This window comes from Tursiops truncatus, chromosome 8 (assembly GCF_011762595.2).
Source record: "Tursiops truncatus isolate mTurTru1 chromosome 8, mTurTru1.mat.Y, whole genome shotgun sequence".
NCBI lineage: Eukaryota > Metazoa > Chordata > Mammalia > Artiodactyla > Delphinidae > Tursiops > Tursiops truncatus.
This window is the reverse complement of record NC_047041.1, coordinates 29705594-29727239: the sequence shown is the minus strand read 5'-3', so window position 1 is coordinate 29727239 and position 21646 is coordinate 29705594. Positions and strand designations below refer to the sequence as shown.

Below are 21646 nucleotides of genomic sequence, written 5' to 3'. Positions count from 1 at the left end.
TGTTTTTTCTCTAGTCACCTCCAGGTTTGAAGAAAAATTTAATGCGTACTTACGAATCTTGGACTTCTGAGCAAATTAGCAAAAAAGATAATATACATCGAGCTCATGCTCTCTTCAGTTTTGCTTGGTTTCATGCTGCATGCCAAGAAAGAAGAAATTACATTCCACAGGTAAGTAAGAACATGTCTTGGATATAGTCTAAGGTGTACATTTTTTCATATTAGAATATTTTTACAGTTTAGTATAAATAGCTAGGATTACTTCTTAATTTGATTCATGATTTATAAATTTATATCTCTGATTCCATCTTCTCTGTTAATCTTCTGGACTGTATATAGTTATCTAGTTCACATGTTTTTGAATTAAAGTGTTTAGAACAATGTGTGAGCCATCATAATTCATCATTGTTAGGTATCATTTTTATGGTTAATATCTCACCAGTTCAAAAATGTTCAAAAACCGAGTTCCCATACCTGTTTTTCCTTTAGTATATTCTGCTCAATAATAGGCATTGATATCTGTTTACTTCCCTAAGTTAGAAGCATAGGAGTTGTTCTTGGTATGGTTTTCTTCCCTACTCAACTTGTGTTTAAATCCTGTTGATTCTACTTCTAAAATGTAATTCAAATCTGTACATTTCTCCTCACTATTCTTTTCAAGCCTCATCACCTCTCACCTGAATTACTTTTCCAACTCTTCTACCTGCTTTTTCCATTTAGCAGCCAGAATTATTTTTCTAATATGTAATTTTGATTTTTTCACTCCTCTGCTTAACACCCATCAAATGGAATTCCACTGTACTTGGGAAAAAATATGCACATTTCTTACCATGATCCAGAAGGAAATATTTGCCTATCTTTTCAACCTCTTCCCAGACCCCTTTTTTTCTATCTGTTCTCTACACCTCAGTCACATGGGACTTCTTTATGGTCTTTTAATCCATCAAGCTTTCTCACCGTAGGCTCTAGATTTTATTTTTAAACCACCAATAGAGCACAGTTTTTCATGGCCATGGCAGTCCTAGCCGGTACCATGCTCTGATCTTCTTGCCAAATGCCTATCTTAGCAAAAATTTCAGCATTCTTCCATCTTTAAATGGATGGGAAACTATCCTCTTTTTTTAAACTTTGTCTACTTCTTTTGGGATAATCTTTCCTCAAACTGCCCTCCCCATCTGCCCACCTTTTAGCCTTTCTCTATATTTCAGTTGCATATCAAAATAAGAGCATAGGTTCTGGAGTTTCAGTCCTGACTCTAGAATTTCCTTGCTGTATGACCTTAGGTAAATTACTTTATCCCCTTGACTGTAAAATGTGAATAATGATCATATTTACCTTTGTTGTGAGGATTAAATGAAATAGTGTATGTTTAGAAGTGCTTAACACAGTCCTGGTATAGCCTATCAATAAATATTTGTCAAACCAATGAAATAGTAAATAATAATAGCAATGTTTGTTTCATATATTTTACACACTATACTTATTAAAGGGTACGCTTATTATTTTTATTTTACAAAAGTAGGACAGTTAATCTCGATGGTAATTAACTTGAGCTTGGAAATGGGCAGGCTCACCATCTTCTAAAGCCTTTGCCCCTAATTTCTCTGACATTCATCCTTAGGTAATGTATCAGTTAATCCTGATGCATACATGAAGAATAGTCATAGTGATGCATTTTTATGAGAAAACAAAACTTACATTTTAAAAACAAAATTAGTTTTTTTTTGGTTTTTTGGGGGTTTTTTGTTTGTTTTTTTTTTGTGTGTGTGTGGTACGTGGGCCTCTCACTGTTGTGGACTCTCCCGTTGCGGAGCACAGGCTCCAGACACGCAGGCTCAGCGGCCATGGCTCATGGGCCCAGCCGCTCCACGGCATGTGGGATCTTCCCGGACTGGGGCACGAACCCGTGTCCCCTGCATCGGCAGGCGGACTCTCAACCACTGCGCCACCAGGGAAGCCCAGTTTTCATTTTTTATTGTGACACATGCACATATTATAAATTAAAAAGCTATGAAAAAGCTTGCAAATTAAGATTTAGTCTCCTCCCTCCTTATCCCCTGCCACTCAGTTTGTATTTCTAGGGCATCTACTGTTCACCATTTCTTGGATGTCCTTCAGAGATATTATATAAATACACAAATATATTTTATGCATTTATATGCACACATATGTTCTTTTTAATTCAAATGGCAGCACATTATACATACAGTTCTGTACTTTGCTTTATTAACCAATACATTTTAGAGATTGTTAAATATTAGTACCTATTTAACACCTAATTTTAAAATATGATTTGTATTCATGATATCCGTATAAATATTTTTAGGCAGTTTGTATTGTTAGATGGGCATAAATATTTTCTCTAATCTTTGCTATTACAAAAAATATTGCAATGGATATCCCTATGATTGCCTCATTTAACACTTGTTCATGGTGGCCAATTCCTAAATGTAGAATGTTTGCTTCAAAAGATATGTGTATTTTTAAAAGTTCATGAATATTACCAAAATGCTCTACAAAGAGGATATAGCAGTTCATTTTCACACAAACAAAAATATTTGAAAATGTCATTTAAAAAAACATTCTGCTCTGATAAAAATCATAAATTTAGAGGTAAAAGCAGACAAAATATTGAATGCCATTAATTGCTAGATGTCATGTCATAGGGATATGAACTCCACAAACTCTATTTTACTTCTTTTCCTTATTTGGTTTTGCTTTTTTTTTTTTAACGGCCAACTTTGAGAAGTAAAGATCCACTGTTAATTCAACTTAGTTTTCATTCCCTGTGTTAGTAAAAAGATTATTCCTTTGCTGTTTTTCATTGCAGTGCTGTGTTAACTTCCCTATTTTACACATGTATATTGTACCTCTAATACTGCATTTGATGTAATGTCAGTTTTGTTTTATATTTGTTATTCTTTGATATTGTGTTATTCTTACTAGTTTGTGAGTACCTTTATAACAGGCTTAATCTCATTCATAAGAGCACTTTACACAGTGCCTGGATTTCCATGTCAGATAAATAGGATTTGATTGGCTACTGAGAATCTCTCCACAATTTACAACATAATTTCTGTCAGGAATTGTGATATGAATAACAAAACTTACCATTCAAATTTTTGTACCATATTTTTAAAAAATCATTAATCATCTAGCAGTATATCAGTAACTGTGCTTTACAGAGTATAGTTCTTATTTCAGAATTAGTATTTTAGTTGGAAGTTGCTATATTAAGTAATATTGATAGCAACAGTCTTGAGAGTTTTATGAATACTGATTAATTTTTAAGGTATTTTTAAAATGTTGAAATGAGCATTTTTCTTCACAAATACGATCTAATAGAGTTATATAAGAAATTTTATTAATAAGACTTTGTTTTGAGTTGGTAGAAAGTTTATTTAAAATGTTATGAGAACTTTGTTAACTGCCGATGGGTACGTATCCCTTACACATTTTTTTCTCTTAACATCTTTATTGGAGTATAATTGCTTTACAATGTTGTGTTAGTTTCTGCTGTATAACAAAGTGAATCAGCTGTATGTATACATATATCCCCATATCCCCTCCCTCTTGAGCCTCCCTCCCGACCTCCCTATCCCACCCCTCTAGGTGGTCACAAGGCACCGAGCTGATCTCCCTGTGCTATGCAGCTGCTTCCCACTAGCTATCTATTTTACATTTGGTAATGTATATATGTCAATGCTACTTTCTCACTTCGTCCCAGCTTACTCTTCCCCCTCCCCTTGTCCTCAAGTCCATTCTCTACGTCTGTGTCTTTTTTCCTGTCCTACCCCTAGGTTCTTAGAACCTTTTTTCTTTTTTTTGATTCCATATATATGTGTTAGCATACATATTTGTTTTTCTCTTTCTGACTTACTTCACTCTGCATGACAGACTCTAAGTCCATCCACCTCACTACAAATAGCTCAATTTCATTTCTTTCTATGACTGAGTAATATTTCATTGTATATATGTGCCATATCTTCTTTTTTTTTTCTCTTTTTTTTTTTAAACGTGTTTATTAGGGTATAATTGCTTTACAATGGTGTGTCAGTTTCTGCTTTATAACAAAGTGAATCAATTATACATACACATATATCCCCATATCTCTTCCCTCTTGCATCTCCCTCCCTCCCACCCTCCCTATCCCACCCCTCTAGGTGGTCACAAAGCACCAAGCTGATCTCCCTGTGCTATGCGGCTGCTTCCCACTAGCTATCTATTTTACCTTTGGTAGTGTATATATGTCTATGCCACTCTCTCACTTTGTCCCAGGTTACCCTTCCCCCTCCCCATATCCTCAAGTCCTTTCTCTAGTAGGTCAGCATCTTTATTCCCATCTTGCCCCTAGGTTCTTCTTACCATTTTCTTTCTTTCTTTTTTTTTTTTTTAGATTCCATATATATGTGTTAGCATACGGTATTTGTTTTTCTCTTTCTGACTTACTTCACTCTGTATGACAGTCTCTAGGTCCATCCACCTCATTACAAATAACTCAGTTTCATTCCTTTTTCTGGCTGAGTAATATTCCATTGTGTATATGTGCCACGTCTTCTTTATCCATTCATCTGTTGATGGACACTTAGGTTGCTTCCATGTCCTGGCTATTGTAAATAGCGCTGCAATGAACATTTTGCTACATGACACTTTTTGAATTATGGTTTTCTCAGGGTATATGCCCAGTAGTGGGATTGCTAGCTCACATGATAGTTCTATTTTTAGTATTTTAAGGAACCTCCATACTGTTCTACATAGTGGCTGTATCAATTTACATTCCCTCCAACAGTGCAGGAGAGTTCCCTTTCCTCCACATGCTCTCCAGCATCTATGGTGTGTAGATTTTTTAATGATGGCCATTCTCACTGGTGTGAGGTGATAACTTATTGTAGTTTTGACTTACATTACTCCAGTGATTAGTGATGTTGTGAATCCTTTCATGTGTCTGTTGGCAATCTGTTTATCTTCTTTGGAGAGATGTCTCTTTAAGCCTTCCACTCATTATTGGACTGGATTGTTTGTTCTTTTGATATTGAGCTGCATGAGCTGCTTGTATATTTTGGAGATTAATCCTTTGTCAGTTGCTTCATTTGCAAATATTTTCTCCCATTCTGAGGGCTGCCTTTTCATCTTGTGTATGGTTTCCTTTGCTGTGTAAAAGCTTTTAAGTTTCATTAGGTCCCATTTCTTTATTTTTCTTTTTATTTCCATTTCTCTAGGAGGTGGGTCAAAAAGGATCTTGCTGTGATTTATGTCATAGAGGGTTCTGCCTGTGTTTTCCTCTAAGAGTTTTATAGTGTCTGGCCTTACATTTAGGTATTTAATCCATTTTGAGTTTTTTTGTGTGTATGGTGTTAGGGAGTGTTCTAATTTCATTCTTTTACATGTAACTGTCCAGTTTTTCCAGCACCACTTATTGAAGAGGCTGTCTTTTCTCCATTGTATATTCTTACCTCCTTTGTCAAAAATAAGGTGACCATATGTGCGTGGGTTTAATCTCTGGCCTTTCTGTCTTGTTCCATTGATCTATATTTCTGTTTTTGTGCCAGTACCATACTGTCTTGATTTCTGATTTCTTGATTTCCTTTCAAAAAAAAGGAAGAGAGCAACTAAATGAATAAACAAACCCACAAATGAAAACAAACACTAAGAACTAAACTAAGATAAACATGAAACCAAAAAGGAATCAAATGCAGAAAGCAAACCCCAAGTTCACAGTTGCCCCCAAAGTCCACCCCCTCAGTTTTGGGAACACTCATTGTCTATTCAGGTATTCCACACCGGCAGGGTTTACCAAGCTGACTGCGTGGATTTAATGCACTGCTCCTAAGGCTGCATGAAGAAATTTCCCTTTCTCTTCTTTGTTCGCACAACTCCTGGGGCTCAGCTTTGGTTTTGTCTCCGCCTCTGAGTGTAGGCCAGCCTTAGGCATCTGTTCCCTGCCCAGACAAGAGGGGGTTAAAATAGTGTCTGATTAGGGCTCTCTTGCTCACTCAGACTGGGGAGAGGGAGGGGTATGGTAGTCTCAATTGCAATGCGGGGTGTGTCTGCAGCAGTAGAGGCCTGTGTGACTTTGTAACAGCCTGAGGCACGTCATGTGTTCTCCCAGGGAAGTTGACCCTGGATAATGGGACCCTGGAAGTGGCGTGATGCACAGGCTTCTGGGGGTATGTGGGTAGTGACCTGCGCTTCCACACAGAATATTTGGTGGCAGTGGCGGCAGCAGTAGCAGTCCTTGCTCACCTCTGCAGTTTGAGATGATAGCCGCGACTCATGCCCGTCTCTCGGGCTTGCTTAGGCAGTGCTCTGCCATCTGTGGGCACTTGGAGCAGGAAGCCCCTCTCCTTGCACACCCCAAAACAACAGTCTCTTGCCTCTCTGGCAGGTCCAGACATTTTCCCGGACACCGTCCCAGCTAGCTGTGGCGCGCTAACCCCCTCAGGCTGTGTTCATGCAGCCAAGCCCAGTCCTCTCCCTGGGGTCTGACCTCTGAAGCACAAGCCTCAGCTCCCAGCCCCCACCTGCCCTGGCAGGTTAGCAGATAAGCATCTCAGGCTGGTGAGTGGTGGTCAGCACCAGTCCTCTATGCAGGAATCTCTCTGCTTTGCCCTCTGCACCCCTGTTGCCGTGCTCTCCTCCATGGCTCCAAAGCTTCTCCCCTGCCCACCTCCCATGTCTGCCAGGGAAGGGGCTCCCTAGGGTGTGGAAACTTTTCCTCCTTCACAGCTCCCTCTCAGAGGTGCAGGTCCCATCCCTATTCTTTTGTCTCTGTTTCTTCTTTTTTCCTTCACTCTACCCAGGTATGTGGGGAGTTTTTTGCCTTTTGGGAAGTCTGAGGTCTTCTGCCAGCATTCTGTAGGTGTTCTGTAGGAGTTGTTTCACATATAGATGTATTTTTGATGTATTTGTGGGGAGGAAGGTGATCTCCATGTCTTACTCCTCTGCCATCTTGAAGGTCTGTGTCTCCCTTACAGATTTTTAATTCTTAGGTATAGTTTAACTTAGGTATAGTTAACGGAAATCTTTTTTGTTTTCACAATATCTATAATATTATTTAAAAAAAAAACTATCTAAATGCTAGTGACCTCCAAATTTTTATATCCAACTCAGACCAACTAAGATCTAGGTTTATGTATCCAACTGTTTATTTGACCTATCTAGCTAGATGTCTCAAAAATGACTGAAGATGCACATATTCTAGATCCAAGTACTAGAACATTAGCTTCTCAAGAGCACAGATTTTTGCCTCTTTTGTTTACTGCTATATTTTCATTGACAAAAACAGTGCCAAGTATATAGCAGACACTCAGTAAGTTTTTGTTGAACACTTTGTTCATTGATCTCATGTTATCCCTTTCCAAACCTTGTATTCTTTCAGTGTTCCACCTGCGAGTGAATGTTGCCAACATCAATTTGAATAAGCCATGAGCTTAGAAGTCATTCTTAATATCTCTCTTTTTGGCATCTTCATCCTCCATTACAATCCAATACAAAAATTCTTTCATTTCATTGTCCTAACTATCTATCTACTTTTGTTTTTCTGTCATTTCTTACCCTTTCCCCACCAGGGTGACTCCCTTATCTTTTATATTAGGTCAGAGCTCTTTCTTATATATACCAAATATGTTTCTTTTCCTTAAACATATTACAGTTTGTAATTGTATGTGTATTTGAGTAATTGATTGTATCCACCCCTCCCCTGACATTTGACTGAAAGCTACATGGAAACAGGGATTATATATGCTTTTGCTCATTCTTTTATTCCCAGAGCCTGACATATAATGTGCACTTAATAAATCTTTTTGAATGATGAATGAATAAATTAAATTTGTATCAATATTTCTGAATATTATTCAAGTCTAAATAGATTTTAGTTTGAACTTATTGCATAAAACTAATTACTAGTCATAGTTGATGAAAGCCCTATAGAAATTATTTTTAATTATTTCATATTATTTTCTATCACATATAAATGTCTTTGAATGTTCTTTTTATACAAGCATAGTAGCTATTAGCTGTAGGTTTATAATTTTATTTAGTTACAATATAAATGCTTTGTGGGTCAAATGTACAGAAAATAATACTATATGCCTTTAGACCTTTAAATAATTTTTGTAATATTTCTGTTTTCATGTTTGTAGAGAAAATCCAAAATTCTGAAGGACCAAATTATAGGAAATCTCTCAATGTATACACTCTATGTAGACTCAATGATTTACTACGCCAATTTGTTCTTTCTATATATGACTCTTCTGCCACATATTTAAGTGATAAAAACATTTATGACATTATAAAATCCTTTGCATGCTATAGAGATCAATAAATTTACTTTTTTAATTACTCTTACTTTAGAGGTATTGTTTTATTGTTTTTATTAAAAATTCTCAGTAGTTGCCTTTTTTTTCTTTTAGTCTGTATTGAACATTCTTTTTAAGATTGTAAGGGCAATGATATATGCATATATATTTTTTAACACTGCTTGTAGTTCTTTAATTTTTTAAAAATTTGTTTTGATAGGGTTGGACCAAGTTTTATGAGTTTTCTTTATCAGATCTTCGGGCTGGTTACAGCATTATTGACAGACTCTTCGATGGTAAGTTCTAATGATGAAAACTTTGACCTCTGGTGTCAATGAAAAAAATTTTTGAGCTCTTATTAAAAATAGGGTTTTTTTCAAGAGTGACTTGACTTCCTATTATAAAATTTGCTTTTTGCTTTTCATTTTGTATTTAATGTTTTGAATTCCATGCTTGTGAAAGTTCATATATTATCTATTGTGGTCATTGGTTTTGATATAATCCATTAGATTTCTGGTTGATCTGTAGCTCTCAGGAAGCAGAAAGCTAGAACGACCTTGTCTTTACTTCACGGCCTTCACAAGTTTCAGGCTTCAACTAAATTATTCATATCTCTTTCAAAGGAATTGTTAAAATTCAAGAATATGGTAGACCAAGAATCTGTAGAATCACAATTGTATGATTAAGTAGAAATCAGGAATCAAGGTACAAATAATAGCCTCCTGAAGACAGGAATGGTCCAATCCCTGAGGGTTATTGCTCAGGGCCAACTCAAGCTAACACTAGAGTTTAGAGCAATGATGGATTAGAGAAGAGAGTATGTTGATAGGACTCTCAAACTTAAAACTATTCTAAACAACTCTAGATTCTTGTCTCCCCGACCATCTTGTAGCCTTGCCAAACTACTCTTCCCTGAGTCTGCCGCATTTCAGTAAATGGCACCACCATTCATGTAGTTGTTCAGGTTCAAAGCCTATGAATAATCCTTGATTCTTCTCTTTTTCTTATCCTCAGACATCCAATGCTTTGGCAATTTCTGTCCCCTCCATGTCCAAATCACATCAAGATTCTGTTCTCATCCTTCAACTTCATCAATCCTTGGTAGTCCAAGAAATAGATTCTTTCAAAAATTCTCCACAGAGTAAACAAATTTATTTTTTAGAAAAGTAAAGTAAAGCATATAATTCACTTTCAAAACCTACAACCACATTTATCTTCTTTCTGTTCCTTGAACAAACCAGGCTTGTTCCTACCTGAAGGTTTTGGTAGGTGCTCTTCCTTCTGTCTGAAATGCTCCTCTCCCAAACCTTTATACGATTTTCTTCTCTTATCATTCACATCTCAGCTTAGAGGTATCCTCTTCAGAAAAGTTTTTTATTATCACCAAATCTAAAGTAATTTTCTAATTGTTTTCTATCCCCATGTTCTGTTTAATTGTTTTAATACATTACTGCTACCTTATACTTTCCTGTTTATTCATTCATTTTTTAAAATGTTGTTCGTCTTTTCCAACTAGAGTGTAATCTACATTAAACAAGGTCTTTGACTATTTTGTTTACTCTGTATGTCCTTAACATCTGTAGCAGGGCCTAGCCCATGGTAGTAGGCACTGTTAAAGTTGGTTGAATTAACGGCATCATCATTTATTCTGTAACTTGGTTTCCATGAAAGGATAAGGATAGACGTCTAGCATGTGGACAAATCCCATTTTTTTTGTAGTTTTCTTTTATTTTAATTTTTTATTGAAGTATAGTTGACTTACAATGTTTCATGTGCACAGCAAAGTTATTCCATTGTACATATATATATATAAAATATATATATATATATATATATATATTTCAGATTCTTTTCCCATGTAGGTTATAACAAGATACTGAATATAGTTCCCTGTGCTATATAGTAGGCCCTTGTTTATCTATTTTATATATAGTAGTGTGTATCTGTTAATTCCAAATTCCATATTTATCCCCCACGCACTTCCTCTTTGGTAACCATAAGTTTGTTTTCTATGTCTGTGATTCTATTTCTTGTTTTGTAAATAAGTTCATTGGTATCATTTTTTTAGATTCCACATATAAATGATATCATATGATAATTTTCTTTTTCTGTATGACTTAATATGATTATTTCTAGGTCCATCCATGTTGCAGCAAATGGCATTATTCTTTTTTATGGCTGAGTAATACTCCATTATATATATATCTGTAGCACATCTGCTTTATCCATTCATCTGTTGATGGACATTTGGGTTGCTTCCATATCTTGGCTATTGTAAATAGTGCTGCTATGAACATTGGAGTGCATGTATCTTTTTTAATGAGAGTTTTTATCTTTTCTGGATATATGCCCAGGAGTGGGATCGCAGGATCATATGGTAATGCTAGTTTTAGCTTTTTAAGGAACTTCATACTGTTCTCAATAGTGAAAGCCCTAATTTACATTCTCACCAACAGTGTAGGAGGGTTCCCTTTTCTCCACAGCCTCTTTAGCATTTATTGTTTGTAGACTTTCTGATGATGGTTATTCTGACCTCATTGTAGTTTTCACTTGCATTTTCCTAATAATCATCAATGTTGAGCATCTTTTCATGTGCCTGTTGGCAATCTGTATAATTTCTGTGGAGAAGTGTCTGTTTAGGTCTTCTGCCCATGTTTTTGGTTGTCTTTTTTTTTTTTTTTTTTTATATTGAGCTGTATGAGCTGTTTGTATATTTTGGAAATTAATCCCTTGTCAGTTCATCATTTGCCAATATTTTCTTCCTTTCCATAGGTTGTCTTTTTGTTTTATTAATGGTTTTCTTTGTTGTACAAAAGCTTTTAAGTTTAATTAGGTCCCATTTGTTTACTTTTATTTTTATTTCTTTCACCTTAGGAGACAGATCCAAAAAATATTGCTATGATTTATGTCAAAGAGTGTCCTGCCTGTGTTTTCCTGTAGGAGTTTTACATCAGTAGTATCCAGTGTTAGGGACTTCCCTGGCGGTCCAGTGGTTGGGACTTCACCTTCCAATGCAGGTTTGATCCCTGGTTGGGGAACTGGGATCCCATGTGCCTTGCAGCCAAGAAACCAAGACATAGAACAGAAGCAATATTGTAACAAATTCAGTAAAGACTTTAAAAATGGCCCACATCAAAAAAAAAAATAGTATCCATTCTTACATTTAGGTCTTTAATCCATTTTGAGTTTATTTTTGTATATGGTGTTAGAGAATGTTCTAATTTCATTCTTTTACATGTAGCTGTCCAACTTTTTACATGTAGCACCACTTATTGAAGAGACTATCTTTTCTTCATTGTATATTCTTGCCTCCTTTGTTGTAGATGAATTGACCCTAAGTGCATGGGTTTATTTCTGGGCTTTCTATCCTGTTCTGTTGATCTATATGTCTGTTTTTGTGCTAGTACCATACTGTTTTGATTCCTGTAGCTTTGTAGTATAGTTTGAAATCAGCTTATTCCTCCAGTTTCATTCTTCTTTCTCAAGATAGATTTGGCCATTTGGGATCTTTTGTGTTTCCATATAAATTGTAAAATTTTTTGTTCCAGTTCTATGAAAAATGCCATTGGTAATTTGATAGGGATTGCATTGAATCTTTAGATTGCCTTGGGTAGGTAGTATTGTCATTTTAACAATATTGAGTCGTATAATCCAAGAACACCATATATCTTTCCATCTGTTTGTGTTGTCTTCAGTTTCTTTCATCAACATCTTCAGAGTACAGGTCTTTTACCTCTTTGGGTAGGTCTATTCCTAGGTATTTTATTCTTTTTGATGTGATGGTCCATGGGATTATTTTCTTAATTTCTCTTTCTCACATTTTGTTGTTAGTGTATAGAAATGCAACAGATTTCTGTATATTAATTTTGTATCCTGCAACTTTACCAAATTCATTGATGAGCTTTGGATTTTCTACGTATAGGATGTAATTTGCAAGCAGTGACCATTTTACTTCTTCCTTTCCAATTTGAATTCCTTTTATTTCCTTTTCTTCTCTGATTTCTGTGTCTAGGACTTCCAAAACTATTTTGGATAAAAGTGGCATGAGTGGGCATCCTTGTCTTGTTCCTGATCTTAGAGGAAATGCTTTCAGCTTTTCACCATTGAGAATGATGTTGGCTGTGGGTTTATCATCTATGGCCTTTATTATGTTGAGATATGTTTGAGTCGCATTTTAATTTACATGTTTATGAGATTTTAAAAACTTTTAAATGAAGTATGATACGTGTACAAAAAGTACTTATATCATAAGATTACAGCCCAGTGAAATTTCCACAAACTGAACACTCTCATGTAGGCAGAACCTTAATCAAGAAACAGAACATTACCAATACCTCAGATTTTACTCTAATGCTGCCTTCCAGTTACTACCATTCTCCAAGTTCTCCCACCCCCATTCCTTTGGTAAAGACCAGGCACCTAACTATATAGATTAGCTTTGCCTGTTTTTATAAAACTGGAATCATACATCATGTATTCTTTAGTCTTTGGATTCTTTCAGTTAACATTATATTTGAGAGATTCATCCATATGCTTACATGTCATTGTTGTCCATTTATTCTCAGTGCTATATAGTTTGCCATTCTGTGATTGTATTTCTTCTCTTGGTGGGTAGTTTTCAAGTTTTTTCTTGATGGACATGTGGGTAGTTTGGGATGATTGCACTATATCTTTGGGTGACTACTTGAATATACTTCTGTTGGGTATATATGTAGAAGTAGATAGGATATTAACTTATTTGTTCCCCATAGTTATTTAATGCCTAATAGTATTCCAAATGAATTTTTTGTTTATTTAAAAATTCTTTGAATTATACATCAGAAAAGTACACATAAAGGTATAACTCAATAGATTTTCATAAATTGAACCTTTGTAACTAACCCAAAGTCAATAAATAGTGTATTACCAACATTCTGGAAGCATCTCCCCCACTCCTTTTTACATATGACCCAACATTTTCCCATTTTGTGCTAAGGCCAATCAGTTTTCTGATTTCCATGAGTTGTTTTTTTAATGTTTATTTTGAAACACAATTTTTTTTGAGGATATATACTAGTACTTTAGCTTGCTTAGAAACTTGATAATTTTCCAAAAGGCTTTTGAACATTTATTTGATTTTTATAATATCACTTTGAGGCAAATATTATTAATGCTCTTTTAAAATGAGGATACCAAAGCACAGAGAGTTTGAATGATTTGTTTGTCATTGTTTTTCAAGCTTGCGATGGAATTAATAGCATCATATGTTTTTTACATACATCACACCAGTGAATTGTTGAGAGGAAGATGCTTCAAAATGATACTGAATCTCATGGTAGAAGTCTAAATATAATCTTATGATTACAAGATTTCCTGATATTAAGGGACCTCCGCATATGGAGAATTAAATGTAAAAAAGGGGAATGATTCATTGAATTTTATAGTAATGAAATAGTCTAAACTAGTAATGCTAGCAGTGATGTTAACTAGGTAGATTAAAATTGTGTTTCCTGCATTTACTGCTGTTGGGGAGGAAGAAATTTTCTTCTACCCTTCTGGGTTCTTCTGGCTGGTCTAAGAATTTACACTGACATGAAACAGATTAACAGGAGAAGATCAAACAAAAATTAATAACATGTATATATAGGAGAGACCCAGGAAGACTAAGTAACTTGCCAAAATGGCTGAAACCCTCACCTTAAATACTATCTTCAACTAAAAACAAAACAGGGTGTTTGGGGTAGTGGTTTTAGACTTCAGAAGGGAGGAAGGCAGTTAACATGGAGATGCAAAAAAGCAGATGTTTGGTAAACAAATTGCTGGGCTATGCAGAGACAATGGGACACAGGGAGGAATTTTAACAAACAGACTTTGCCAGGTTCCTTCCTGTCCACCATACCTAGTTCATATTATAGTTATCTATGTTGGTAGCTTCCTTCCTGGAAAAGGTCCTCTGTGATTATAGTATTAATATTATTAATATTAATGAGCATTACATTAAGCATTTTAAGGAATGATTTAAATGAATTAAATATGTATTGTTATATCCTATAAATATAACTGGAGCCAGGAATTTGTTTAATATTTTCGAATTTGTTTTAGAAATTTTCTAATATCTTAGAAATGTAACATAATTTTTTTTAATTATAGGTACCAAAGATGTACAATGGGAATTTGTACATGGTTTGCTAGAAAATGCTATTTATGGAGGACGTATAGACAACTATTTTGACCTTAGAGTTCTTCAGTCATACCTGAAACAGTTTTTTAATTCTTCAATAATTGATGTATTAAACCAAAGGAACAAGAAAAGCATTTTTCCATACTCCATATATCTACCAAAATCCTGCAGCATTTTGGTAGGTAAAATTGATTATTTTCAATTTACTACCAGATAGAAACTTGAACAATTTCTTATATTGTTAAATATATGTTGTTTCTTTTCAAATGTATAAGCAATTGTCATTCAAAAATATGGATTTTTTTTTTTTTTTATTATGCCAATATGCAGCCTGATTCTTTAAACTCTAGTTAGGTGTCCTATTACTTTTGGATACTTAATGATCACTGATTGATGATAATAGGATATAGTAAATAGGTAAATCGTGACGGGGGTGGCCAAGGAAAATTTTTACATTGTAGGGCTGCCATGAAGATCTGGAATGGGAGAATATGCTACTTCTTCATAGTTATGAGAGTACTCTGATACATTAAATTTGAAAGAAAGCAAATATTATTTAACAAATATCTGTCTTCATACTCTGGCTTATAAATTTAAAGAAGTTCTAAATATACAAGAGAGATTCACTTTATCTAGCTTTCATAGCAACATTTTTGTTTATGTGTATTTATTTTATCCAGCTGTAGCTTTTTGCTTTGAGTCATCATATAAAAGCCTCCTAGAATGCAATAATCTTTTCCAGAAAATAGTACAAAATGTAGCCCAAAGATTTCAATTCTAGTTTATTTTGCCACAAATTTGTATTTGTGTGAATGCCCAAATAACGTTTTCATTACATAGAGTATTAAAATTATACATTTCTTCATGAATTACAAAATATATATATTCAGTTATATAGTTCTATCAGTATTGTGCCTTTTTCTCTTATTCAAATATTTTTCAAGAAAATTCCTTTGTTTTAGTGATGTAAATCAGAAAACAAAGCTTAAAAATCAGTATTAAACATATTACTTTATTGAATATCTTATCTATTTTGTTATTAAGTATTCCATCGATTTTGTTTTTCAGTATCTTTCATTCACTTACTCATTCATTCAATAATACACGTTGAACATTTGCTCAGTGATAACGTTGTTCCAGACTTTGTGGATCTCTTGATGCACTGTGGAGTTTACTTTTTATTGGGAGAACCTTAGAGTGAATGAGCAAACAAATATCACATAGTTATTTATTATATATTTATTTCAGATAGTGTACCGTGAGAAGTCTTTCATCTCTATTGTTTGAAGCTTAAATTGAAAAATAAAATATATACAGAAAAGTGTACATCATAAATGTACAATGCAGTGCATTTTTATACATTGAACACATGATTGCCACCAGCACTGCGATCAAGAAACAACATTTTCAGCTCCCCAGAAGTCCTCCTCAAGTTCCCTTCTAGTTACTACCTCCCCAACAAAGGATACATTAGCTTAACTTCTAACAGCCTGTGTTAGTTTTGCCTGTGTTTGTACTTCATGTAAAGGGTATCATTTGGTATATATTCTTTTGTGTCCAAATGAGGATAAATCAGTTTGGACATGTAGTAGTCTACTATTTAGGAAATATGTCAGTGTATAGTCCTAGGTAGAGAGAAGACTCTAGCCACACTAGATGAGAAAATTTCACAGACATTTAAAAATGAATAAAGTGTATAAATACAAAGAATAATAGCTTTAAAATTATAAGATGATTATAGGAATTCCCTGGTGGTCCAATGGTTGAAACTCTGTGCTTCCACTGCAGGGGGCGTGGGTTCGGTCCCTGGTCAGTATACTAAGATCCCGCGTGCTGTGAGGCACGTGAAGATCTGGAATGGGAGATTTTTTTTAGATGGGAGATTACTTTCCATCTAAAAAAAAAGAAAAATTAAAAAATAGAAAAAAAAAATTATAAGATGATTTATGAGAGTCAATGTTTAGCTTTCTATTTAATTGAGTTAGATAGAAGGAGGAAGCCAGAAGTTTCCCAGGAGATGAGAAACACACACACATATGCATGGATATATACAAGCATACACTCACATATACATACATATATATTTATGCATATCTACATTGTGATTGAAAACCTTAAGGAAGTTTACTGAGATATAGGAGAGGAAATACTTCAAAGAATAGCATGTCTTTCCAAACTTTGACATACTTCCTGTAGTTAAACTCCAGGAAGCCCAGGACCTGTGTCTTGGAAATAGTGCAGAGGCAGCTGCGGAGGATGAGAAAGGATGATGGGGGTAGGGGCAGAAGATGAGTCTCCTTCATCAAAAACAATTTCCCCTACTTCAGCAAGAACAGTTTAGATGCATATATTTACAACACCTGCCTTAAAATAACTCGTCTCCTCATGAAAACAAACAAAACAATTCCCATCTTTCAGCCAAACTGAATAAATCCTCTTGATCTACACTTAGTTTCCCGTCTAGAATCTGAAGTGAAAACTGTTCAGATGAGTGCTTGGCAAATCAAGCCTTTGCAGTGCTTACAGTAATTCTTGGGATGAAATGATAGGATTTTCGATACATTTCATCACACCTCACCAGCGAAGACTAACTGTGGAATTGCTTTATAATAAAGCAATTTACAAAGCAGTTCTTGTATATCAGACTGTGTGAGTATAGGTTTCTGGGAGTTCTATAAGTTTAAAAGAAAAGATTGTTGGAATATTTATCTCATTATAAACAGAGCTACACTCTGCAGATTAGTCTTTGGTAGGTTACAGGAAAAGTAACTACACATAGTAGGCATAGTTACTCAGCTATGTTTGTTTTAATCAATTCCCCTCTGAATGTGAGAAGTATAGGATAAGAAAGTATAGTATCAAATAATTTAAGTATGAAGAAGTAGTGACAAAGAATATTTCCATTAGATTACTGAGTTAATGCTATACAGACTGAAAGTGAGATTTACCTAGACAATGTAACATGAATAATTAATCATTTAATACTTCACAATATTCTGGTTCTTTCTGATTTCGGTGGTTGTAAGTTTAATCTTTATTGAAAAACTGTTTTTTAATTATTTGTGTTTAGGACTATCGTGCCGTCATTGAAAAACTTCCAGAGGATGACAAACCTAGTTTCTTTGGTCTACCTGCCAATATTGCTCGTTCATCTCAGCGTATGATCAGTTCTCAGGTAACCTAAAAAAAGATACATGTTTTAGAAAAAATGTTGCTACTGAGCCTAAAAGAAACATTACATTTTATTTAATACTACATATCCACATGCTTTTATTTAATTCTTTAATTTTATTTAATACAATAGATTCCAGTCTTACCTTAAATAAATTTTAAATGAGCCAAATAGTTCTATCTTAATACATTTGTTAAAATTAGTAAAGTAACACTGAACACTATCAATTTTATCCAGAATATATTGGTTTTACTCCTGTGATTTATCTTATTAAGGGTACTTTAAATTTAATTTATGCAATTGAATATGTCACTAAATTTGATATTTTCATAACAAATATCAGATATAGAGATATAATCTGCATAAAAGATAAATATTTAATATTTCATATGATATTACTCATGACTGAATGTTGTAAAACATTGAGGGAAATACGGATTTTTTAATATTGAGATATAGAAAAACATTAGCCATGAACACTGTATATTCTAGCTTCTATTGAGACCAAATAATTAAGAGCTAACATTTATTGACCTTTAACTGTGTGCCTGAAAGTGTTTTAAATACCTTACACTCAGAAACCTTAGTCTTTATAAACTCTATGAGGTAAGATCTATTACTTTTCCCTCTCAGTACCTGAGGAAACTGAAATGGAGAGAGTTAAGTTATTTACCCAAGATCACAGAGCCAGTAAAAGGCAGAACCAGTATTTAAATTGTCTGTCTGAGTAAAGACATGGCCTCTGCACCATGTGCTACAACTGCTCCTCAGGCATAAATGTACTTACTGCTAAGTACGTGCACCAAATTGTGAACTGTTACATAAGGTTCGTTGTGGATCAGTGTATGGAAGATACTTATTGCTCTTAAAAGTTTACTTTTGAAAAAAAAAAAGTTTACTTTTGGTAATTTACAGGCATCCTAGCTAGATTACTTTACCTTATTTAGCTGTACTGTTTTGTACTTTTTGCTATTTTAGCCAACATTTATAAAATTGGTAATGTTTTCTCTCTTATTATTCACTAAATTTTTTCTCTGATGTTATTCACTAAATTGTTCATTGTGGAATTTTAATGTTCATTCTCACATCTTTGTAAAAGAGATGTTTGAGTATATAAATATATGCTCATTTGCATAATGTGTAAATAAGTATAAATGTTTTCTGGAACAAATAAGATCTTAACAACCTCTTTGTCTATGCTAGCTGAAGACGCTAATTCCTTTTCCCTTTCTCATGCAAAGTGTTAAGTCAGATACTCCCATGAAGGAATGAAACTCCTACGTGTCCCTTAGCTTTATAACGTATATGATTACACTCTGTTCTTTTCCTTCCATGCTTTTTGTTGACCTGAGATAGTTATTTTTCAATAACCCCATCAATAACATATAAGAATTGCATATGTACCTTTGTGTGTACTTGTTTGTGTTGTATATGTGTTTGTGTATAATTTTACAACAATTCTTAAGCAAAAGAGGTTAAAACAATTAAAGGTCATTAAAAGAATAAAAGGTTATTTCATATAATTCAAGAAGAGTATTTACTGTGGGAATCTTATCAAAAGAAATTCAAGAGTCTGTCTTGAAAGTCCTGTTATTAACATGGCTTTCAAAACTTCTAATGTCAGTATCATTCAGCTTCTGAAAGAATCTCCTTTAGCCCAGCTTGGATCAAATGTCTAATGAAGGGAAAAGAGTAACCTAGGATAGATACGGCCTTAGAGACTTCTGGGAAGGATATAAGACAAGAAATACAGAATACTGCGCATCTTCATCTTATGGAGAGGCCCACCAACCACCTATATGTGTACCTTCTTTTGCTCCTGGGCCATGTATGGCTGCCATTGATAAGAGCCCAGACTGAGAGGACCGTCATGGCGCTAAATCATAGCCTTAGTTTCCCACAAATCTTCTATTACATTTTAGTCACATAGGTACAGGGCTTGCATGCTATGCTAACATGAAGCTCATCACTCTAAGTGGAATCCCAGGGATCAGGGGTTTCATAGCAAACTAGGCAGACAAACATTTTACATTTGTCTTACCTCTGTAGTTTCTAGGAAAGTAGTACTGTAGGAAGACAGACTCCAATCTCATTTTCCCAGATAGTCCTGAGACAACCCAGGCTTTATTTTTACTTTTTACTTTTTCTAGTTAGTATACCAAAGAATTCTCTAAAAGTTATTTTACTATGATCTAATCTCTGCTATTTTTTTCTTGCCTTAGTATTTAAATTTTTATAAATATTTATTAGATGAAAAGAGGGTAACATGTTCTTCCTTAAAGGTTTTTGGTGATACATACTTTCTTAATATTTATATTTTAAATGTCAGTCTGTTTTACTGTTAATTTACTTAACTGTTTAACAGTTCTTTATTTTAGTTTTTATACTTAAACAGCTTTCAGAGTGCATCAATTACTGCAACATTTCTTTTTCATAATTATAAACACATATATAAACTGATAAAATTTCTATATTTAGAGCTTTTCACTCCAAGTCACATTTGGAGCCACACTGAGAATGCTTGGCCTTCTTTGAAAGTGAATGTTCAGATATGAAGCAGTCTGAATGACACTGAGTAGATTTCAAAAAAATATTATTGATCATATACAAGTTCAGGGATGTGGAACTGATGTTGAAGCAGGTATTTGATGATTTGGCATTTTAAAATTAATTGAGTGCATCCATACTAGGCAGATACCACAAGTGGTGTTTACTACAGTGTTAATGACACTTATGTTCAGTGCTGTGAGTCAGCTTTTTGTTTGTTTGTTTGTTTGCTGATGTAGTGATATTTATCACATTATGTATTTACAGTACAGTATTATTGTTTATATTCATTATACTGTACATTAGATCTTTATGGCTTATTACTGCTTGTTTTAAGTTTGTACCCTTAAACACAATCACTCTTATCTCCGCCACCCCCATCCCCTGGTAACCATCATTTTACTCTCTGTTTTTTACATGTTTAACTTTTTAGATTCAATACTTGACTTTCTTTCACTTATCTCACATAGCATAATGTGCTTAAGGCCCATCTATGTTGTCACAAATGGAAGGATATCCTCCTTTCTCGTGGCTAAATAATATTTCATAGTGTATATATTCTACATCTTTTTTATCCATTCTTCATTAATAGTCACTTGGGTTGTTTTCATATCTTGGCTATTGGGAATAATGCAGCAATTATCATGGGAGTGCTTATATCTTGTTGAAATCCTGTTTTCATTTCCTTTGGGTGTATACCTAGAAGTGGAATTTCTAGGTCATATTATAGATCTATTTTTAATTTTTTAAGGAAATTCCATACTGTTTTCTGTAGCGGCTGCACCAATTCACACTCCCACCAACAGTGCATGAAGGTTCCCCTTTCTCGACATCCTTGCCAACACTTGTTATTTTTTGTCTTTTGATGATAGCCATTATGACAGGTATGAGGTGATACCTCATTGTGGTTTGCATTTGCATTTCTCTGATGTTTACTGATGTTTAGCATCTTTTCACATATCTATTGGCCATTTTGATGTACTCTTCAGAGAAATGTCTCTTTTGTTCTTCTGCCCATTTTTTAATTGGATTTTTTGCGATTAAGTTGACTGACTCTTTATATATTTTGGATGTTAACCCCTTATCTGGTTAGATAGCCTCATCCACCAGAGGGCAGACAGCAGAAGCAAGAAGAACTACAATCCTGCAGCCTGTGGAACAAAAACCACATTCACAGAAAGATAAGAAGAAAAGGCAGAGGGCTATGTACCAGATGAAGGAACAAGATAAAACCCTAGAAAAACAACTAAGTGAAGTGGAGATAGGCAAACTTCCAGATAAAGATTTCAGAATAATGAGGGTAAAGATGATCTAGGGTCCCGGAAAAAGTATGCAGGCAAAGATCAAGAAGATGCAAGAGATGTTTAACAAAGACCTAGAAGAATTAAAGAAAAACAAACAGATATGAACAATACAATAACTGAAATGAAAAATACACTAGAAGAAATCAATAGCAGAATAACTGAGGCAG

The 21646-nt window shown here is 34.4% G+C and overlaps 1 protein-coding gene across 4 annotated transcripts in view; it reads left to right on the top strand.

Moving 5' to 3' along the window:
• Positions 1-21646, top strand: part of DYNC2H1 (dynein cytoplasmic 2 heavy chain 1) — a 369486-nt gene that overhangs the window by 232252 nt on the left and 115588 nt on the right. For all 4 annotated transcript variants that reach the window (XM_073808267.1, XM_073808266.1, XM_073808265.1 and 1 more), the window contains 4 exons: positions 15-170; positions 8517-8592; positions 14426-14634; positions 17527-17631. In XM_073808267.1, coding sequence (XP_073664368.1) covers positions 15-170; positions 8517-8592; positions 14426-14634; positions 17527-17631 — 546 coding nt within the window. The remainder of the gene's footprint in view (positions 1-14; positions 171-8516; positions 8593-14425; positions 14635-17526; positions 17632-21646) is intronic.